This window comes from Paramisgurnus dabryanus, chromosome 11 (assembly GCF_030506205.2).
Source record: "Paramisgurnus dabryanus chromosome 11, PD_genome_1.1, whole genome shotgun sequence".
In the NCBI taxonomy this organism is placed as follows: Eukaryota; Metazoa; Chordata; class Actinopteri; order Cypriniformes; family Cobitidae; genus Paramisgurnus; species Paramisgurnus dabryanus.
In genome coordinates, this window is record NC_133347.1 from 16,933,950 (window position 1) to 16,956,463 (window position 22,514).

The 22,514-nt window shown below is 38.6% G+C and overlaps 2 protein-coding genes across 2 annotated transcripts; both read left to right on the forward strand.

Annotated features, from left to right (window-relative positions):
* The first annotated feature begins 857 nt into the window (after positions 1–857).
* Positions 858–8,741, forward strand: scrt2 (scratch family zinc finger 2). The gene is made up of 2 exons (XM_065247175.1): positions 858–2,711; positions 6,257–8,741. The coding sequence occupies exons 1-2, from the start codon at positions 2,537–2,539 to the stop codon at positions 7,048–7,050; spliced, it is 969 nt and encodes a 322-aa protein (XP_065103247.1). The 5' UTR covers positions 858–2,536; the 3' UTR covers positions 7,051–8,741.
* A 10,338-nt stretch (positions 8,742–19,079) lies between these two features.
* On the forward strand, positions 19,080–22,352 carry srxn1 (sulfiredoxin 1 homolog (S. cerevisiae)). The gene is made up of 2 exons (XM_065247176.2): positions 19,080–19,356; positions 19,619–22,352. The coding sequence occupies exons 1-2, from the start codon at positions 19,132–19,134 to the stop codon at positions 19,826–19,828; spliced, it is 435 nt and encodes a 144-aa protein (XP_065103248.1). The 5' UTR covers positions 19,080–19,131; the 3' UTR covers positions 19,829–22,352.
* The last annotated feature ends 162 nt before the right edge of the window (positions 22,353–22,514 follow it).

Genomic DNA, 22,514 nt, shown 5'->3' on the forward strand with positions numbered 1-22,514 from the left:
TGTGTTTAGTGCCAATGGAGGTCACACTAAACACCGACGATGCCTAAAAAAAGACATTTAGTCCTGAAGATTTAATTATTTATTTTTTGTACATATTTCCAGTATTTTCTGTTTGTATCTTAATTAAATAGATTGAAAAATAAATACGGATGGACATTAAAAGTCTGGTGGTGGTGGCCTGAGACTTTTGCACAGTAAATATATACATGTAAAATGTATTGATAGGCGTATTGATAGATGCCAATTGTTATTTTACTTTCATTTATACATTGAGAACACGCAAACATTTGACCAAACGCCATTTAATTCCACTTAATCTTTAAAGGAGTAGTCCACTTTAAAGATGGGGTCCATTGACTTAGTAGGAAAAAAATACTATGGTAAGTCAATGGGCCCCATCTATAAAGTGGACTACTCCTTTAAGATTTGTCTACTTCGTTACAATAGAAATGATACAGCCACTGTAATTCGTGAGCAAGAACATGCGGACATTCATATTAACTCAGAGCGAGGGTTTAAACTGCTGAGATGCTCAACGCGTTAAGATTAAAAGTCAAACACAACACGCCTCAGACTTCCCATACAAACATCATTGTAAACCCAAACAAAAAGCACATGCAGTAAATGACAGAATAATATAATTTATAGTGCATGCACTTTAAAAGGTTTCAACACAAATTCAACTTTTTGCTGACGTAACAAAACAGCTCTCGCCTCGACGAGAAATCCTGTGTGGGACGAGATCTACCCCTAATAAAGACAAAATATGATAATAGATAAATATGGTTTATCCAAGATTTTTAATTACTTACTCTTAATTATAACATTTTGAAAACGACGATCATGTTTTAAATTAATTTAAATAAATAAAATATTCAATTAATAATTTGCATCCAAATTTATAATATATCTACATCCAAGTAATGTTACAGATGTGAAATGAAATCAATTCTAAAAGCCATTTATGTTGTATAATAATTATTTTAGAGAACTGCTCGCAGGGAGAGAAAGGGCGAGAGAGACTGGCATGTGATGTATTCAGAGACTTCATTAAGTGAATGGGGGCAGGTTTCAGAGACTCCCTCTAGCTTTACACATGAGCACAAAGACATGTAGAACATAAAAGCCGTAGTATGCAGGCAGATGCCGACATCATCCCGTACTGTGAGGATCCATTCACAGCAAGTGTGTCCTGCACCTTCCCTCATTCTACGCATATCCATTTGTTGCTTTGTGTGTGTGTGTGCATGGTCAACTAGGCTTTCAAAGGCCAAGGTGGTCCTGGCTCATATATTACCCAAATCATAGTTTACATCTCACATTTATGCATTTGACAGATACATTTAACCAAAGCAACCTACCATGCATTTATTTATTTATATTAATCGGTTTGTGTTTTCTCCTGGAATTAAGACCATGACCTATCTGTTAGGGCCAAGGGTTTGAGAGCAGTGGGCTAGGGAATTAAACATATAATTAAAATATAACAGAAGTCCTCATTAATGTACTAATGTAGAGAAACAATCCTGTGTGTATTGTAAGGTATGTTATGGCCTGTGCTAGAGATTTGCTGCAAAGCTGCATGAGCGGCAAAAAAGTTCCAATACATTACAGCTAATGGTCTCTTGCTCTTCAAGAATATGCAGCCAGTTAAAATGCACAGGAAGAGTATATGAATTATAACTGACGTTGCTGATTTAGAGAAAAAGGAAGCAGGTATGACTCGCCAGTCGCCTGTATTTGATTTGCTTGTCGGTGAGACAGACGGGACGGCGAACAGAACAGAAGAGGACAGAATGCATGCGGGTTGTTATATCAACTCAGTTTGAGATATGCGTGACATTTCAGGCTTTCCACCTCTTTTTCTCTCTCTCTCTCATTGAATGGGGGAGTGAGAGAAGGGTGGGGGGTATCAGAGGGGGGTCTGTCTGTCTGCCTGTGTGTGAAGGCACAGACGGTTCAGTAGTAATGTGATGTGTGTCCCGAGGGATGTTTGATGGATTAATGCTGAGCAGCTCCATTGCGATGTACCACCTGATCTCTCTCCCACCGCCTGCCTCTATAAAACCTGCCTGACTGCTGATCTCAGCTAGTCTCACAGTTTCTCCTCTCTCTGCCTCTCTCTCCTCTTTCTCTCTCTCTCTCTCTGTCTCTCTCTCTCTTCTCTATCCCTTCCACCGCCTCCGCTGCAGGCTAGGAGCTATCCAGTGCTGAACAAGTGAATTTTTTTCCTTTTTTTCCAAAGCGTAAGCAGGCGTGTGTGTGTACAGTAGCAAGCACACGCGCACACACACACACACATAGAGTCCTGAATCATCAGACATCTTTCTCGCCTCCTGTGTGCTCTTTATTTCCTACATTGACTCTTTGTTTTGTTGTGGTTTCTGGGACGTGGAGCTTCTTTTGTTGGTGGAATAGAGACGTTACATGCGGGACAGCACCGAGATTTTCTCCGGGATATTTTTGTGTGTTGGCTTTCTGTCTGCGGCCGATGTGAGGGATTTCTGCTGCGTCTGCGTGCGACCGTGTGTGAATCATGCCGCGTTCGTTTCTGGTAAAGAAAATCAAGCTGGATGATTTTTCCTCGTCTCCCGTGACAACATCTAATCATCATCATCATCACCATCATCATCATGATCAGCTCAAAGACTCTTTTACTCGCTCCCGTTCCGATCCCACGACGAGCCTGGGTGTCCGGCTTTGTGAAAATGGTGAGTATGGTGTCTGAATGCCTGTGTCTGTCCCAGATATTGTTTTTATGCAACTACACATACAGTTGCCCTACCTGTTTCTCAAGTCTTAATAAAATACCCTTCCAAAATAATCCTTTTGTAAGGGCAGAAGTCAGATTTGATCACTGTGTAAAGTCCAGCAGATGTTACATAAAATGTGCCGTTCTGTTCTGGTGTAGGATCCAAACTAATCCCTAAAAGCCTCCATCCTTTCACCCCAGCCCCCCATCCTCATCTTCCTCCATCGTACCCCCAGATCTTTATTTGTTTTTGTATTTTTGACACATGCAGATGTGCTGAAGCAAATCAGGTCACGCAAGAAAGATCAGCTTATCCGAATAAAGCCATGTGAAAGCACACAGGCAGCAGGCTGTTACCAGTTTAGGGTCGGTAACAGCTAATGCTAACACACGGAGAGTCAAGCTAAGCGCATAGATGCTGGTGTTTTTGTGTTTGTCCTTAGCTCATACTGCCCTTGAGTTTCAGTCCACCTCCCCAACATCCCACAACATTGCTCCAAACACTCTCTCTCTCTCTCTCTCTCTCTCTCTCTCTCTCTCTCTCTCTCTCTCTCTCTCTCTCGCTCTTTCTCCTCCCCCATCCTCCTATTCTGCCTCATCTAACTATTTCTCCTTTTCTCGCTCCTGCTTCCGGGCACATGAATCTAAGTGCCATTGGGGGAATAGGGGGTGGGTTCGAATTTCAGCCATCATCGGTGTCTCCTGAGACATTTTAGTACAGTATTGTACGGCTTGAAGGAAAGATAAGGAGAAAGAGGGGATGAAAATGCTTGCGGCAGCAATGACTTTTGTCACATGAGGCAGCAGGGCACAGGAAGCACGCACACACACAAATAGCATCACATACAGAGTAAGCTCAGCATCCCTAAGTAGATATGATGGGACAGGCTGAGCTAAACTAAGCTATAGTGAGACTAAAGGGAGTTTGTGAGCTCTCTTTCCTAACAGGCAGCTTTTTAAAGCAGATGTGTGGCTCTCTATGATCTGCTATGGTGTTTTTCATGGATAAGCGAGATAAGACATGACGGATATCTTCCCACCTGTTACAAAAGCAGACAGTTGTTGTTTACCTATTTTTTGGGTCATTGTAAGATGACGTGAACTTTTCCTGTACGGAAATTAACCATGGTTTTACTACAATAATCACCCACGTAAAAATATACTGTAGGTTTTACTATATTTAAATGAAGTAATTTTTTGTATACTGTAGTATATTATAGTAGCCTTATAACTACACTTTGTTAATGTATACTAGTAAATTTATCAATTTAGTTAATACTGTCGTATACTTTATTATGTACACTATATAGGTTAAACACAATATAAAATGTTGGATTTTTTTCTACAGTTTACTATAGTAAATATTAAAAAATACTACAGTAATTGATTATGTAAGCATATTTTTATTATGCTACTACACTTAATATTAAAAACTATTGAGATTATGGAAATACAAGAGGCCTACGAATGTTAAACAATTTGTAAAAACAAAACAAAAACATGATTACGGTTCTTTTACTAACTTTAAAAAAACATGGCTTATTTTCTTATGGCTTAAGCTTTATGGATTACATTTATAATTTTGTATTAGAAAGGGTTTTATTTTAGCTGTGTTGCTTCAAATTGCACCACAAAATAATAATTGCAAAATATCTTACTTTAAAATAAAATTGGCTTTTAATGAATACCAACCGTATCTTGTTTTCCCTCGATGGTTTATATGAATGTGTGTCATTATTGTGACAGGCTGATGTTTTGCTGCATCGTGAAGGTCAAACATCAAGACCCCCAAACAAAGGAAGAACAGCTCCGCGTGTCACATCAGTGAAAAGCTGACAAGACATGCTAAAGAGACATTTCTATCGCTTAAAGACACGCGATCGCCTTTTTATAAGCTCTCGAGGAACTACACGAGACAAAGACGGCAGAACCACAGTCAGCTGTTGGACTTAACAGCGTTATAAGCGCGATACTTACGAGCGTCCTTTTTGACTGACACTTGTTATACGTGCACATATTTTATTACGACATATTTTATTTATTTAACTAAATAAACGTTTTTAAAATACTAAATTAACAAATCTCTAAAGTTTTAGGTAAATTAACCCGGAAGTGAAGCAAAAACATATTGTTAATTCCACGCAATACAATTTAGCATGAGAACCAAGGTTGCTAAATTGTTGTTTTTACTGTAAAATCGTAATAAATTAATATGGTACTCTAAAATTATCAGCTTTCAGAATCTGTCATATATTTTTATGCATACTTTGTACCATAGAGTATGCACTTTGCTTTTTTATGGTGCCTTCATGTTCTTTTGGAGTTATCGTACAGGTTACCTAGTTGGGAAATGGCAATGGACGCCATCTCAAGTTGAGTTTATGGCTGGAAAACTAAGATAATTTTGATACAAAGTTTCTGCAGACCATAAACTTTAAACATCTTGGATGGGAATTGATGTAGTGACTGATATTAAATCTACACTGCATTGTTTTGTATAAAATCTTGCATGTGTTTGTATATAAAGAATCATTTTAACCAGGTTGTATTATACAGCATATAAAAATTCTATCAAAATACCATAATTCCTGTGTTTCTAAGACAATAAAACATTTGAACGTGACAAACTCTAGTTATTTTTTTAAAACTGGGAAGTGGGAAATTTCTGATAGCATGTAATGGGCAGCAATAGTCTCATTGGTTTATTAGCACTCAAACTGATCATGTGCTGTGTATTAAATGCCTTTGGGTTTCCCTTTTAAAGGGCTTATTGAATTAAAAACATTTTATTCGAAGACATGGCACCTTGGAAGCCATATTATGTCTGTTAAATTCAAATGTCGATAAATGTGTGTCTGGACCCCGCGGCTGCCAGAAATCCTTTTAGCGGCTCCTAAATGACCCTCACAATGCATTAAGGCTCGATCCTCACTCCAATAGGCCCCAATAATCTGTTTAGAGAAGTTAGTTAGGAGTTTATTTGTTTCAGTCCACATAAAGAATAAGATATTTTGTCTTAGGAAAGATATCGTCATATTTCAAATAAACAATGCGCGGGGGTTGGTAGTTTAAAATCTGGGAAAGAACGCCAGTTCTCTTTTGATGGAAGTGAAAGTCTTTTGAAAAAGTCCCATTGAATTAATTACTTCCCTTTAAACAGTTTGAAACCATTTTGAATGAAAACCTCTCAATATTGTATTGTTTATATCAGACCTCCACAAGGGCCACTATCCTATCACAAACAGAGTAGCTTCTTCATCTAATAAAAGAGAGAATTGAGACCTATGCCTCTAATACAGTTAACCTGCTTAATCAGCCAACCCTTAATCAGGTTTAAACATCATGGTTCCCGTTTCTGTCCTGTCCATTATCACACTTATAAGCTTAATCATTTGTGCATTGTCTGTAGTTCTGTAATTGTTTTTCACATATCTACAGTTGCATAGAGAAGCAGGAGGGTAATAAATGAATATTTTGCTCATGCATAATCTGTCTTTGCTACAGGCTACATCCAGGATTACATCAGTTCTTCTGCATACTCTGATGAGAAGAAGACCGACATGAAGCTTGGGTCTGGGTTGCCAGATCCACTGTACTCCCCAGTCAGCAGTGGTGGAGGGGAATACTGTCAACCGGACCTGGAGCATCCCGACAGTCCTCAGTCTGGCCTCACGGCCCGTGGATACTTCAGCAGCGAAAGTGAATCCCTCACCGAGGGTTACACCATGGATGCGTTCTTTATATCCGACGGTCGCTCAAGGAGGAAGGGAGAGGTCGCAGAAGTAAGTAAAGGAGACCCGGAGGAGAAGGAAGTGGGCGGGGTCAGCAACGGAGGAGCCAGACACACCTGCAATGAGTGTGGAAAGACCTACGCCACCTCCTCCAATCTGAGCCGACACAAGCAGACTCACCGTAGCCTCGACAGCAAAATGGCACGCAAGTGTCCCACCTGCGACAAGGTCTACGTGTCCATGCCTGCGCTGGCCATGCATATTCTCACCCATGACCTCAAGCACAAATGTCATGTGTGCAGCAAAGCCTTCAGCCGGCCATGGCTTCTGCAGGGGCACATGAGATCGCATACAGGAGAGAAACCATTTGCCTGCGCCCACTGCGGAAAAGCCTTCGCAGACCGATCCAACCTACGAGCTCACATGCAGACACATTCGGCCTTCAAAAGTTACAGCTGCAAACGCTGCAATAAAACCTTTGCGCTGAAGTCGTACCTGAACAAGCACTACGAATCCGCCTGCTTCAGAGGCTCTGGAGACGAGGACGAATCCGGATCTGAAAATTAACAACACCAGATCCAAGATAAGAGAGAAGAAAGATTAAGAAGAGATAAATGATAACACTCTCAAAATTCCTCCACTTACTCCTCCACAACTTCCCCCACTCTCCCTTTTTTAGAAAGCAATATTTTCACCAAGAAAAAACCAAACAAACCCAATAATAAGAAGACAATAATGAATAGATGCTGGATTTTTTCTTTGGTAAAAAAGACTCATAAAGACACTTTCAATTATGAGGCCTGGCATGCAAATTTTTATGAACATAATGCTATTAATAACATAAGTAATAATATTTAGATTCCTGATGTTTTATAGCAAATATGAAAGAAAAAAAAACATAAAAAGGACAACGACACGCTTTTTTGAGAAATGAAAATCAATTTGTATTTTTATGCTGCTCTTTTATTTTGAATTCTTTTGCAACTGCCGACGTGAACTTTTTACGAAAATGTGAATATTGACAGTATTTGCAAAAAATGAAAAGGAAAAAAAAGATTGTAGACCTCTGGAAAGGTGAAAACTTTTGTTACACTTTAGTATTTTATTTATATGTGTTATTTTTATATTCGAATTCCCATCATTCCTTAGTTCCATATTTATTTATTTAATTATTTATTGTGCCAATCATTTCCTGTAACTGTTGGTGTAAAATAGAGAAGAGTGACCATTGCTCAAGTTTACCGCGGTTGCCGCCCAGAGGATACAGCACTTGAGACTGAACATTTCAGCGAGCATCTCAAGCGCTCTCATTACGACATAGACGTTCAATGACATCGCAGCAGAGTTTGAACATCTTTGGTGGTCTTCCTGCACAATTCACGCTAAACCAGACTGCATGTGCTCCCCATGACAGGAGCTCCTCCCCTTGTCTTCCTTCTCCATGATTACCTCACCCAGAGGCAGGTATGACCCCTAACCTCTGCTCTGCTCGAGCTCTTTAAGCACCCATCAAACAAACCTCATTTCTACCATTTCAGTATTGCCGTTGCGAAGTAGATATGTATTTATTTATCTTCATTTCCCTATTTATTAATGTGTATTTATTTATGCACCTATTTATTTATTCTTTTTGTGTAATGGATTCTGAACTGCCGTTGAACTTTTAAGATGCTGCTCTTTAATGAAACTCTTTATATGCATGATTCAGCTGTAGAGGGAATTTAGTCTTTTGGAGAGGAACGGTATGCAGTGTTTAAGACGGAGGAATTTCAGGTGATGATGCTTTGAATAATGGGCAATAATTCTTCTTAGGTACAGCCACTTATATAATCACAGCTGTCCTGTTAGCAGTCAATGTAGGGCAATAAACGAAACCTCCTTAATATCTCAAAGGTCATTTTCTCCATTTCGTTGTTTCTACTCCATTTCCTGCCTATAGCGTCTGTAAATGGTGTGCTTTTGTGACTCCGCCCACATCTGTGTGACATCACAATTCATCTCATTTCCAAATGTCAAACAATTCAGTATTTCATAAATATCTTGTACATCTACACACACCAGTGATATCCCAAATGACATGCACAGCAAAATCAAGTTATACTGCTCCCTGTAGGAGCCAACCTTAACTTATGTTATTGCTCTTTTTGTACATACAAATTTAAATGACATTTTAATAATGGAATCAGCAGCAATAATTTTAACTAGTCAGATCCAATAAACGTGCAGCCTTTTTGTAAAAGCAAAATGATTAGGCTTTTTTTACTTGTATTATTATAAACACAAACTTATTACTACTGTCTTACATCTTTGCAATATAGCTTTCGAATGTAATTATAAAAGACTATCCCGAAGCGTGACGTATTTCATGCATTTGCTTTTAGCTCACTATCCAAATGGATCCCAAAGCTGCAGCTGGCAGACGATGATATGAATATGGGTTTAGGTGACCCGCAGTCCCAAATCCCACACCCAGAAATAACCCCGCCCCTTTCACTGACCAATCCGTGTGCTTCAGCCAGCCAGACTGAGTACTGAGTTCAGGACGGAGATGAAACAAAATAGAGGCTTAATGGCAGAATTGCTAGTAATAACTGAGCATATGGCATCAAGGTGTTTGGAGATGAAAGGATGAGAGGCTCAATCATATAATCAGTCTATTTAACATCTGTCCTATGGAGCAGAGACAGTCGCAATTAATATTAACAAAACTGTGTATTTTACGATACAGACATTTTATTACCATCGTTAAGGAGAAAAACAACGTAAAGCAATAAACCATGACAAGCTGTGCATTAAATTTGGTTTTATTATGGTAAATCACCGCATACTCCAGTATGGACTTTTATAATTTTATGAAACTGCTGCAACAGCATGATAAAAGCACCATATGCTCAATAAATAGTTATGTTTTTATTCATTATCCTAACTTAGGTTGCTAAGGGTAGGCATAGCTATTATGTGTGCATTAAAATCAAATGAGCAGTCACAGGTGTGCATTTGTAGTCCTTTTACCACGCATTCGAATGCAGTTCATCCAATCAGAGTTTAGACAAAAAAAAATGCAATTTAAGGATAAACATCCAAAGGATGCAATTTTACTCTCCATATGAAAGTTGATTTGCATGAAAGAGTCCATAAATGCATGTCCACTTCCATAAGGGGTTAACAGGTGTTGGTGGACAGACAGTAGTCAAGGGACACAATTGAGTCTGTGTTTGACCTTGTAAGAAAGGTCGAGTAGCAGCAGCCAAAGGCTCTGTCAGCGTTTTGCATATTGTAAAAAGGACGACACAATCTCAGTAATGGGCCAAAACCTGCAGGGAATAGATAATGAGTTTCCCCTCCCACTTTTCTACTGCACTTCATCTCTTATCAATCCATGGTACATCGGCACGCCGTGTCCTAGCAAAACTCTGCATCGTTGATGGACACCCATTCTGCTTTTGTTCTGAAACCATCTTTCATATTTCAGACACACCACCATTGGAAAGTCAACACAGTGTCTTCTTTGACCTAAAAGTTACTTTAGGTTTGGATATTTGCCATTGTTAGAATAAGGTTTGAATTCAGAGGGTATTTTTATTATGAAAAGCATAAGCATCTCTATTCCAAAGGACTATCATCTCTTCGCAGAAAAGTGTCCCACAAACATAATGAAATGTGAGAAACCTGAAGAGTTGGAGAAAGCAAAAGTAAAAAGCATTATTCCTGAAACAAGTGTAAATATATGTGTATATAGACCTCAGCAATAATGAGACATCGCATGAAACATTTGCTTAACCTTTTCTGAACAGTCGAACCCTGGACAGACCGAAAAGGATCAGGGACTCCATCGGTTCATTACCTGCTGTAGCTACCAGCAATATTAACAATGCGAATCATTCTCTCTGTTCATAAGGATCTGTCCGTGTCTCTCTCCCTCTTTCTATTTTTTCTTTTGTGGAAGTGCCCAGCCTGGCTGAACAATAACATGAAGTGCCAAAAAAATAAAGAGTTATTTCCATGACAAAAGCCTTCAGCATATGGTAGGCAACTCACAGCCCTCCATATGGTCCTTGAGAGATTTCAAAGTGTCTCTCATTTTCTCCTTGCCTTCTCTCTATATCTTCTATCTTCCTCTCTGTGTAGACATATAGATTTTTCCAGTTCTGATACTACATTTTGCCTGTTATGAGGGGTAAAGCCAATAGTGATGTTTATGAACAATAAAATCAATAGCACAAGCAGTCTGATGTGTCTGTTCTTTTTTATTGCCTCTACCTTCTTTAATTTTTTATTGTACTTCCTTTTTTAGACATAGGCAAGAACACACACACACGCAGGCACGCACGCACACACAGTCAGGCATACATGGTATACAAGGACAATTCCAATGCATTTTATACTGTACAACTGTATATTGTATTCCCTTAACCGACCCCAGTCCCTGTCTTTAATCTATGAAAAATGACCATTTAGTATGTTTAAGAGGGACACTTCCTGTGTCTGCATAAACATTGTTTACAGCAGTATAAACATGTCATTATAAACTATTCATGTCACTGTACACATATACCACCCCACACACATGCACACCGATATACCCTCCAACTTTTCGATCTTATAAGCCGGGAAATGTATACGTCATTAATTCAAAGTCACAAATCAGCAACTCCTGTCTGCTGCTCCACTCCTCTCAGAATCGCCATTAGATGTTGAACTGTGATCAGCCTTCTTTTACATGCATCAAGACTTTTAAGTATCCCAAAAAAAGATCAAAACTTTGTCAAGTCAGCAGCTAAACTCAGCCTGAAAGCTGGCACTGAAGCATCTGTTTTGGTGCTGTTAAGCCAGTCTAACTCATTAAAAGTTAATGAAACATTGATTTTATGTTACTCTCTGGCCTTACAAAGATGCAGCACTCAGAGCTGAATGACACTGATGACAGAGAGATGAGAGAAAGAGCGAGCGGGCGAGAGAGACAGAGAGAGAGAGAGCTAATAGACAGCAGTTATGACTGTTATTCGGGAAATTGATAACAAGAGTCAGGACCTTTACTGTCCTACAGCACCAAGAGAGGTTTTCAGTTGCCTGTGTTTTAGATTTAACAGATGGCTGTGAATTCATTGTTATATTATTTTAACAGTTCCCTTAAGTGATGCATTTAAATATGTAAATATTAAAGATGTCTGGCTCTCTACTGCCCTCTTAAGGGCATTTAAACTGTTAAATGGTTAATACTTTCACATAAACACCATAACAACCACAGACATAAAGATATTAAGAATATTGCATCAATGCAATTCCATCAAATTTTATTTAACCTATACAAATGGACTTCCTAAAATTCTCCTTGGGTAATATTACACTGTGTTTTACAAAAGTAAACCAATTTTGGTTAGCAAATCCATATTTTACAGAACGGTTAAAAATCACTTTACTCATCATTCCAGCACCAATGAGAGACCCTAATATTGGTCCATTAAATAGATAGGCACACAGATAGACAAGCAGAGAGACAAAAGTGAGTGAGTCGAGGAAAAGATCAATGGTGTTATGGGCCATGTTTTCAATGTAATGTGCAGTCAGACCGGAGATTGAAAACATTAAAAAATGCATGAACTGTCCATGTAGAACAGCAGGGGCTGAGTGTGCCATTAAGTTTGCACTTGTCTCAAAATTAGGGCCACAGGTAAATAGTGTGAAACTGTAATGCACACACTTTCCTTGGTTTTTTTCTTTGTTTTGTGGCAGGTTTACCAAAGAAATTCAACATAAAATTAAGTGGTCAGTGTAACTAAAGTCTCATAGTCGTGATGCTGCTCTTCCTTTCTTTGTGGAACCACTGGATTCAATAAGAATAAATTATTAAACACCAGCATCTACAATATTGAACATGCAACCCTAAACCACTCAACTCCCAGTGAATAGCCCTGATAACACACATCCTACTGAGTTTCAACCTTTAGCACAGGACTCGGAGGTTCAAGTTCTTATTGATCCTACATAATAATACAAGAGAAAAATGAACATAGAAATAGAATCACAAAGCTTCAGGGCTTTAAATTAAATTGGAAAAAGTACCCAGTGTTCCTGTAGATCAATCCTTAGAGCATTGTGTTAGCTGTGCAAAGGTTTAAATCGCAGTATAGCTTGAATGCACTTTGACTTTGCATAAGCATCTGCCAAATGCATAAATGTTAATGAACTGACTGTATGTGTTATATCACTAATAATAAGCTGAAGGCTGTTACTGAAAGAGATAAGAGAAGTCTCTCCATCACTTTCAGATACAGTTTCTGGTATAGCCAGTATTACCCATGTGAAGCCTGAAAACACTGTAAGAATAATGCAAGATGCTATTTCAAACCATATTTATGCTTCATATATGCACACCAGTATTTAATTACAATAATATTGTCCTTCTGACAATTCTTTGCTATTTAGCTTTGATGCTATGACATTTGTACGCCATCTGCTGGTGATTATAGTTCACTACATTCAGATGGTAGCTTACTAAATCTAACTCTCAACAACAGCAAAATAGAAAAAAATTACAATCTTGAATGTTTCATTTTTAATTGTTTTATTCTTTATCTTGATTTATTGCTTGTTGCACAAGCTAAACTTATTTAAACATAAATCATGTTATGTCGTATGCTCATGTAATTAACAAAATGAATTATTTTAGTAAAATCAACCTGCCTGTGAAACCCCAGCCAAATTCTTTTTTGGGGGATTTATTGTTTTCTACATAAAATCATCATCCTTTACCATTGTGTGTAAATTTTACCTTGTCATCTTTAATATTGACTGAGTAAGGTCATGTCAAAGACAGAATTTAAAGTTAAATCAATGAGTGAAATCATTTTGATGCTCTTATTATCTCATAATTATGAGATTTTAGCCTGGATTTCACAGACAGGGTCACATATGTCTTTGAAAGTTTAGAGATACAATGTACAATCCGAGTGGACAGTTGTCCGGTCATAGCACAGAATGAATTAACATCTCCTGCTAGCAGTGCCTCATTATCCAGACTTTGTCTTCACTGAGTTCCTGTTTGTGCCAGTCTGGATGTTCTTGATGTTTTCTGTTGTTTGTGTGTAAACCCATCTGCCTGTTACAGCCTGCTGGCAATAGATCCAAATCTCCCTTCTGCTCTTGTCAGAAGAATCAACTCACAGCATTAAGGGACTCAAATGCTCAAACTCCTTTTTATTAGTGCAACGCACAAGATAGAGTTAATTTAGCTTCTGTGTTCATTTTATGTTTGATGTAACACTCTGCTAATTGGATATACACCATACCTTAACTCACATAGCCTATATATAGTCTTAAAATCTAATTATGAGATGAGGAGCATCAAAGTTGGATTTATTTCACATTGATTTCAATCTTTGACATGGCCTTATTTAGTCAAGAAACGGCCTCAATGTCAAGGGACTAGTCCTTACAAGTCACTTCCTTCAGAGGCTAGGCGAGGCCCACCCTCTCTTCTACGCAGCGTCTGAAGTTTGCATATTATTTATTATTTCTCTCTCCAGAAACAACTCGCGTGCATTTTTGTTTATGATAAGACTACAAAGGAGCGCGTGAACGCACAGTTCTATGCTGGTAAATGATCTCAGCTTCAGAGTGGATATTTGACAAGCTCCCTGATTTCTGCTTTGATACAGTTTTCAGACATTTCTCATCGTGATTGTTTATATGCATTTAAAACCCGCATTTTGAGGAGCTGAACGATATATCTTGTTGGGATGACATGCGGGTATTTTCGTTTATTATAGCTCAAATGAGCACGTGACGCGATATTCTTTTATGCTGCTGAATGATCTCTGTTTCAACGCAGTAAGTAACGAGCTAACTTACCTGATATCTGCTTCAGTCCAGTTTGCTGACATTTCTCGTCGTGAATGTTGTAAATCCCTCATTTTAAAGAGTTGAACCAACTTCATGTTGCCATGACATGCGCGTCCTCACTACGGCACGTGCGTCATTGTTTATGCGTCTCATTTATCATTTCCTGATAACTGCTTCAATCTAGTTTGCAACATTTCTCGTGGTGAATGTTTATATGCATGTTATCTCTCGTTGTAAGGAGCTGAACCATAACTTGTGTTGTGATGATGACGCGCGCGTCCTCACTTCGACACGCCCATTACTGCATTCTTGCGGCTTCTTGTTCACACAGAGGGTTATCCGGGTATCTGACTAGGTCCTCTTTCCGGCAACGATCCCAGAAGATTAACGGAACGAGTTTTTGTTCACACAGACGCTTGTCTGGCAATTTTACGGGTATTTTCTGGGACCAGAGGTCTGTGTGAATGGGGTTAAAGTGAATCCCTTGACCAGCATCTAAGGGGCTGTTTACACTTGGTATTAAGATGTGTTTTCATCGATCCGATCACAAGTGGACAAGAGAGTAGAGCCCTGCACGGGCTTAAATCTCCAGCCCTAACCCGGCCCTGACCCGACGTGTTCAAGCCCTACCCGACCCCAGCCCGACAATGCCTGCAATTTTTTCAGCCCGAACCCGACCTGACCCGAGACCAATATCAATTACTTTTAAGCTCTCTCTCTGACGCGCGCGCTCTTTGATGCGCGCTCTCTCTCTCTCGGACGCGTTCTCAAACATAATAAGAGGTGAAGTATAGCTTTAGCCTACAGAAATGCTTATTGCTTTAATGTAGGGACTAGGGAGTTATAATAGCTCATTGTTCACAGTTCATATTTATGATCTTATAGTCCATTTGAAAATTTTTGTACGAACTGACTGTATTCTTCAGAAAGCACTAAATAACTTCCCTTCCCTTACCTGTCGCTGTTCAGTGTGCAATTAATAAATAAAAATTAGTATGACGTTAATTTTTAAAAGTGTGCGAGGTCCGTGCACGTCCTCCGCTAACACAGAAATGGCAAAAAGCACAATCGGCTAAACGAGCATTAAATATTAATATGACGTTGATTTTTTGTTTTATTAATTTATAGTCACAAAACTTATCAACAAAACATAAATTTTAATTAAGAGACAAATTATATGAAACGAAATTTATTTTAAAGTAGCAAGAAAAACTTAAATTAAACTCGGAAATAATGTCTGACCCATTACAATTCTACCTTCAAATTGACCTTTACGCCCTATATGGCGTTTAAAATTACGGTCTCTCTTTCGTATTAAGCTAACTAAATTTAAACAAAAAATAAACAACATTACAACAATATTCAAACCCAAATACTCAAACATAAATATAAAACAGACATTCTCTATAAGGATACATAAAACAATCTGATATAGCGTTTATAATAGCTGGTTGGTAGATGTTTACTATTTTTGGCAAAACCTCCGTTGCAAACCTCCATTTACCTGAATAAAAATTATTTTTACTTTGAAAATGATGCGCTGTCACATTAACATGAGCTGTTAATTTACATAAGACTCATCTACGTTCATTTACACTGCAGCGCAACGTCTGAGTTCTCAAACTAAAACAGGGTCTGCAGCTTTTGCGAACGAATCCGTTTATGAGGGATGAAAGCGGTGGTGTGTAAATGAAAGGCATAAGCGTAGCAAAAGTAACGTTTTAAAGGACAAACGCATTAATGTAAACATAGCCTCAGATGCGCGCTGTCTCTCTTACACACGCAAACACACACACACAATGAGGAGAGACGCTAAAATAAGCCCGAGCCCGACCCCAGCCCGGTCTGTAAAAAAAAAAAAACGTCCCGAGCCCGGCCCAAATGGGCTTAGCCTGTCGGGCCCCGACGGGCTTGCAGGGCTTTACAAGAGAGACACATCACATTTACACCTGGTATTTAAATCCGTCTCTTTTGTCCACTTTCGACCGCTTCTGTCCTGAAAACTGTGAGGGGACGGTCCGTGAGACAGTGGGCGAGTCTCTTTGCTGTCATTCAAACGCGAGCGCGAGTAATAATGAGTTTATATGGACGCAAACTAATATTATGTCGGAGTCCACTGCTTGTTTAGCAAGTATACATGCTGCACAGTGTTTTGTACGTTTATATGTTGGAGCTTTCTCTGAATTTTCAGCGCAATTGATGAAATAGGATCGCACAACTTTCACGCTTTCAAAACGAAACTACGGAGAACACCCGCAGTAGTTTTATCAATGAAAGGCTAAAAATAGCGCGCACCGTATGTTCACGCCAGAAGTAAAAAAAAGACGTAAACTTGTGTTTAATACCTCAGATTAGATAAATGGGCAAAGAGAAGGCGCGTGTGGCTGTTCGAACACATTTAACCACATTTGCGTGCCGCAACTCCAAAGCGATCGGATCGAAAGTGGTTTCGACTACCTCTGGATGTGGTTGAAAGTGGTCGAAAGTGGACGTGTTCAAAACGTTTTGAACACCGTTTACACCTGGCATTAACGTCGTCCACTTGTGATCCGATCAACGAAAACGCATGTTAATGCCAAGTGTAAACAGCCTCTAATATGGTTGGGTGAACTCGGGTCAGTTTTGATAACACTACCATTTTGCCTACTTTTTGATAAACACGTTTATAATTAAAAGGGTAGTTAGAGTTTAATGATCTGTTTCCTAAATAAAACTAACATCACATACACGTTCACTTACTTAATTAAATGAAACAATTAATTTACATATTTTTAGAAAATCCTTTGCAATTATTGTGTAAATGTTTGGACTGCGATCTTGTTGCTGTTACAACGTTTTCACCAGCAGATGACACCATATTTACATGCTTCAAGCGCTTCGAAATTATTTCGAAGCATTGGTTCGTTTCTCCCATCACTAACCGGCAGTTTCTAAAATGCTCTTGCTATCTCACTTTTCCACGTGACCACGCTGGAAATCGCCTTGTTGAGTGGCAAACGTTTAACAAAATGGCTGGTTTTCATAGCGGCTGCTGCGAAAAACAGCAATGACTATTATCAGCTTAAAGTGAATTTAGTTGGCCTTAACTGTGACCCTAACAACTTGCCAAACAACTAGTCTGTGGAGTCGTGTGGACATTTGGCATATGGCCAGACTTTGCTTCTCCTGACATATGTTTGTCTTACCTAACACTATTAAATAGGGTTGCCACCTTTGATTTCTGAAAAACCGGGACACTCAGATTAAATTTATTTTTGTTTTGTTTTTTGGAGGGGGGATCAACTAATATTTGCAAATATACTATGTTAACAGTTGTAGGACTCTATTCCCTCTCTAACCTATATTTGTCCTGACATAGATGCTTTCCCTGAAGTAGATGCACTCCCTGATGTAGATGCACTCACTCTGGACTCCTTTCTACATTAAAGGCGAAGTCCATGATGTTTGAAAGCCAATGTTGATATTTGAAATCACATAAACAAACACGCCCCTACCCCAATAGAATCTGGACCTTCTGTTGAAAGACCCGCCCCACACATACGCAACCCGGCAAGTATGTCGGTTAGTAGACACGCTCCTTACTGCTGATTGGCTATAAGTGTGTTTTGGTAGTCGGCCCGACTCCTTTTCCAAAGCGTTTTTCAAACATCGTGGACTCCGCCTTTAAATACATACATTAAATACATTTTTGTATAAATACTGTGTAAACATGTACTGCATAATTATATTCTATTATAAAATATAATCATTTGTACAAATATAGGATATATTCTTTAGCAATTAAAACATGATTACATGTATTATAATAGATTATAAACAACTTTTTGTTTTTGTTAACTTAGTAAATTTGGGCAACCTAAAACTGACATTTCTCACCTCTTTTTCCATGTGTATTTCTCATCCCTTTTTGCTGCCTGCAGAAGTCTTGGCTGTCCCTCAATGAATGCTTTAAACTCCAAGCATGATCATTTAAAGTTTAATCTAACTTGAAGTTCAGCTTTGACCAACCCCATTGATCGTTTTAAGCTGACTAGCAACTTAACTCAAACTATTTCATCCAGGATGTGTGTGTGGAATCTGTGGATGCGACGCGTGCGACCAACCGACAGCATAGGTAGTTGCTAGGCGATAAGTTGAGCTTCCAATCAAATAAAAGTAAACGCCTGGCCAATCCACTGTGTTACCTGTTCTATTTTACCCGGTTACAGACACAGGATTGGATGAACACAGAAACAGTGGAAGGAAACACTTTAATTTGAAACCAGGAAATTCTGCTTTAAAAGTTCATTTTCACAAAAAACCGGGACAATTCGTGTCCTGGGAAAGAATATAAATTTTCCGGGACAGTGACTCAAAAAAGAGAACAATCCTGGGAAAACCAGGACGGGTGGCAACGCTACTATTAAACCATCCCACCTTTGTAGAACACAAGGCTCATCATAATGGATATTTTTTAATGAAGGCTTACTGACAAAACTTTGCAATTACACAGAATAAGAGTATTCATTTGTGTATTTCTATAGGATTTTTTATCACACAATTTTACATACCTGACATATGGCTATTGCTAGTGATTTACTTCTCCTTTGTATCTATCGCACAACAGCTTTTTCCAATTTAGACGCGTATTCCCCGTATTTTGATTTCACACTGTGTGTACTCAAATGCTGCTGCTCAGTGGGCGTAACCGCAGTCACTTTCGTCGAAGGTCAGTCACGTGCATACCCTCTATTGGCTTTTGCCTACAAAATATGAGGCGGAGTTAACTAGCGCAACACTTCCGTGTTCCTTAAACTTTAGTTAGAGATGCTTCAAACTTTGAGCCGTATATTCAGGAAGCACATTGGTACTGCAGCTGTGAACCCGTTTTGGATTTACACCCGTAACATGGGTAGTTTAAAGAGCGAAAATCGGTCAATACATTCAGATAACATCCAGGATATTCATCTCATCCCAATGGATGTAATTATACGACCATTTCCACCTGAATTAGACGAACAGAAGGTCCAGAGTCTTATGACGAGCATCCAGGTACATAAACAATTCAGCTCCCAGTCAGAATTTTTTTTATTAGCCTGGTGATTATAATACATGTAGGCTATTTTACACGCTTTGTTTATGTGTTACATGTAAACCCATATGTTCACCTTGTTACAGTATGGTTAGACAAACCCTTTAATAACTAAAATTGTAAAGTGTGTGTGTGTGTGTGTGTGTGTGTGTGTGTGTGTGTGTGTGTGTGTGTGTGTCTCGTGAGATCAGTCACATAACTGGACTACTAATGGTTTTATAGGAAGGATCAGATATCTCAGGTGTACCTCCTATAGATGTGCTGTGGATCACTGGAGAAAAGGGGGGTAATTATTATTATTCATTTGGAGGCTGCCATCGATTTGCTGCTTATCAGAGAATGAAGATGAAATCCATACCAGCCAAGATTATCAAATCCAACATCTCAGACCTGCGGACCTACCTTGGAGCATCAACGCCAAATCTACAGTGACTCTGATAATAGTCCAATGGTCAACTTAGAGTTTATCAATCTTTTTTTATATTTTCCTATATTTATTTATCTGTATCTATCCTGTGTATATTAAGACCTGACCTAAAAAGGCTTTAGCAAATGGTTGCTGTAAAGAGCTTGTTGCTATTAAAGAACAGATTCAATTTTGTACTTCACATATAACGTAAGAAAAATAAGAAAATAAAATGGACGTGACTCATTGGAGAGTCACTCTTATCTCTGACATATTTCTGTAAAACCCTAACCAGACATTTTACTGTTACTATGAATCACAATGACTAAACAGAACTTTTTGTCTGCCTGTTCTCCTTTTTTACCACTAGATGGCAGCATTATTACACATTCAAAGTTAGGGCCCATACTGTATGTATTTTGGAGGTATCTTTTTAAGGTGTTTTAACGCCTTGTTTGTTTTGAGACCGCCAAACGCTATCAGAGCAGTGCAGTGTGTATATGTGAACAAACCAAGTGATCTCAGACCCCACGTTCAGAGGTGGTCTGAGTACAGTTCGCTTTTGTATTCTTTTGTGGTTCGATTTCTTTTTGACATGTGAAAGTAATGAGGTCCAGGTGTGCGTGTCGTTTTGACATGTATCAAAATCAACTGCTGCACAGAAAGTTGGTGTCTGAGTTCTTATGAGGTTGTGATGTGAACAAGAAAGGGTCTAAGATCACTTCAGTTCTGAAGAGGACCAAAAAAAGGACTGGGTCCTCTTTTGAGTCCAATCTATTGTGAACACCAAAAGGACTGAGGTCACTTTTGGCTAATTCCTTTTCTGGTTCACTTAAAGTGAACAGTTTTTTTTTTAAACTAACTACATGTGAAAACACCCTTAGTTACACTACATAGTGTGTTAAGGGTGTTTTCACATGTAGTTAGTTACAAAGCTCTCTGAGTTTATCACAGCCCAACTGGTGCTAGCAAGACCAAGGTCATGTGTTCGATTTTCTAGGGATATCCTCAAAATGTATATTTTGAATGCACTTTCCTGCATTAAAGCATTTACTGAACTATTCATGTGATAAGAGTGGGTCAACTAAGGTAGACATCCAAAATGTGAAGTGCTGGGGAGGCTTTAGTAACTGTTTGAATAGTTCACCACTATTATACCCAAGCAGTCACCACCACTGTACCAATGTCATTGCAGATTTTAATATTCAGATTTGATCGAATGAAAATTTTTTAAAGGCTTTATTGTTTATTCTATAATTAAAATACATGAAAGTGATAAAAAAATAAAAAAGCAGTATTTTTGTTTCTGTTTAGTGCTTAGATCTCTCTGACCCGTCTTGGTGTTTTAAAACTCTGGTTTGAAGCAATGGTCTCATTGCAGCTAAGTCAAACCACATTTTTGAGCATTTACAAGATGACCACAGGCGTGTGCTGGTCTGGTGACTGCTGGACATGGTTGTATGTTCTAAACCGGAAGCCTTGAGAATGGGTCACAAGGGAGGTGTCCGATTTTGTAATCTGGCACAGTCAGATTTATAAAATAATTTTGCTCCCATACTGTAACAATTTCTGTTTGAAACACTTTTACAGCTACACATGAACACGATCTGGTCATAAATATAAAAAGCCATTGGTGCACCACCTTTTTGTTTTAATAACAGACTATTTTGGGCTGTATTTTATTTTTACATTTATTGCTAAATTGGATTTTCCTGTGCCATTAGAAGGGCATGAGAATTGTTGAATGTTCTCTGAAGCTCATCTATAAAGGCTGCACATGTCTGGGGTCATGGGTCATGAGAACTGGCCGGCGATGTTCTCTTCTGCAAAATGGAGCGATGAAAGGAATGAATTCAGTTTTATTGCATTGCTATATATAGATGGATTTCAGCTCACATTCAGACAGCACTATGAAGGAGAAAGTAGAACTACTAATCTGGGTGTAGTTTTTTTTCTTGACTTTGTGAGTAATAGATGGAAACTTTTCTCAGTCATTTTTGCTCTGAGTTTTCAGCTGTTGTGTGGTGGATCAGAGATGGGCATGTCAGATTTTTTCTTCTGTAATGGCAGTTTACTTCCTTTGACCCCTGACCTTTGCCTGATATCCATATCCATAGGCCTCTCAGACAAGAAGACCTTGTCAACAACAAAGAAACCAGGGCTGCAGGTGACTCACTGCATAATGATGCTGAGTAATAAAGTATAAGAAAACATCAGATCTTCTGGAGAGCTTAGGTTTATATATGTAAGAGGGGAATGTTTTATTTGTTGAAGTTTAAAAAAAAAGTTAATTAAAGTTTATCTATTTATAAGGACCAAAAACAAAATACTCTGTATGTAGGGGTGTGCGGAGCAAAAACTAAGGCTGGGTTAATTGTAACACGGACTGTTTACAATACATTGTTGCACAGGGTCGAGCTATTTGTTTTTCCATTATTTTTCACGCTGCCAAAGACGCTCTCCCTCAAATTATTGAAAGGGTATAATGTTTTTCCAGAGAGTAATTGATGAAAGATTGTTTTGGTGGCAAGCACATTTTTTCAACATATGTTTTTTTGAGTTGGGTGTGTAAGATACTAAAGCCAATGTTATGTCATCTTAATCAGTGTCTTGTTGACTAAAACATAGCATCATTTTGAAATACGTCTGCAGCTCTTTTTTGGTAGGCTTGAAAATATTTTCACCCACCTCAGCACTAACGATATGAAAACA

Bases quoted from the DNA above. Each gene is read 5' to 3' on its own strand.
- scrt2 (XM_065247175.1), top strand. From the start codon at position 2,537: ATGCCGCGTTCGTTTCTGGTAAAGAAAATCAAGCTGGATGATTTTTCC. The intron at 2,712-6,256 runs GTGAGTATGGTG...TCTTTGCTACAG, and splicing joins TGTCCGGCTTTGTGAAAATG to GCTACATCCAGGATTACATC.
- srxn1 (XM_065247176.2), top strand. From the start codon at position 19,132: ATGCTTCAAACTTTGAGCCGTATATTCAGGAAGCACATTGGTACTGCA. The intron at 19,357-19,618 runs GTACATAAACAA...ATGGTTTTATAG, and splicing joins GTCTTATGACGAGCATCCAG to GAAGGATCAGATATCTCAGG.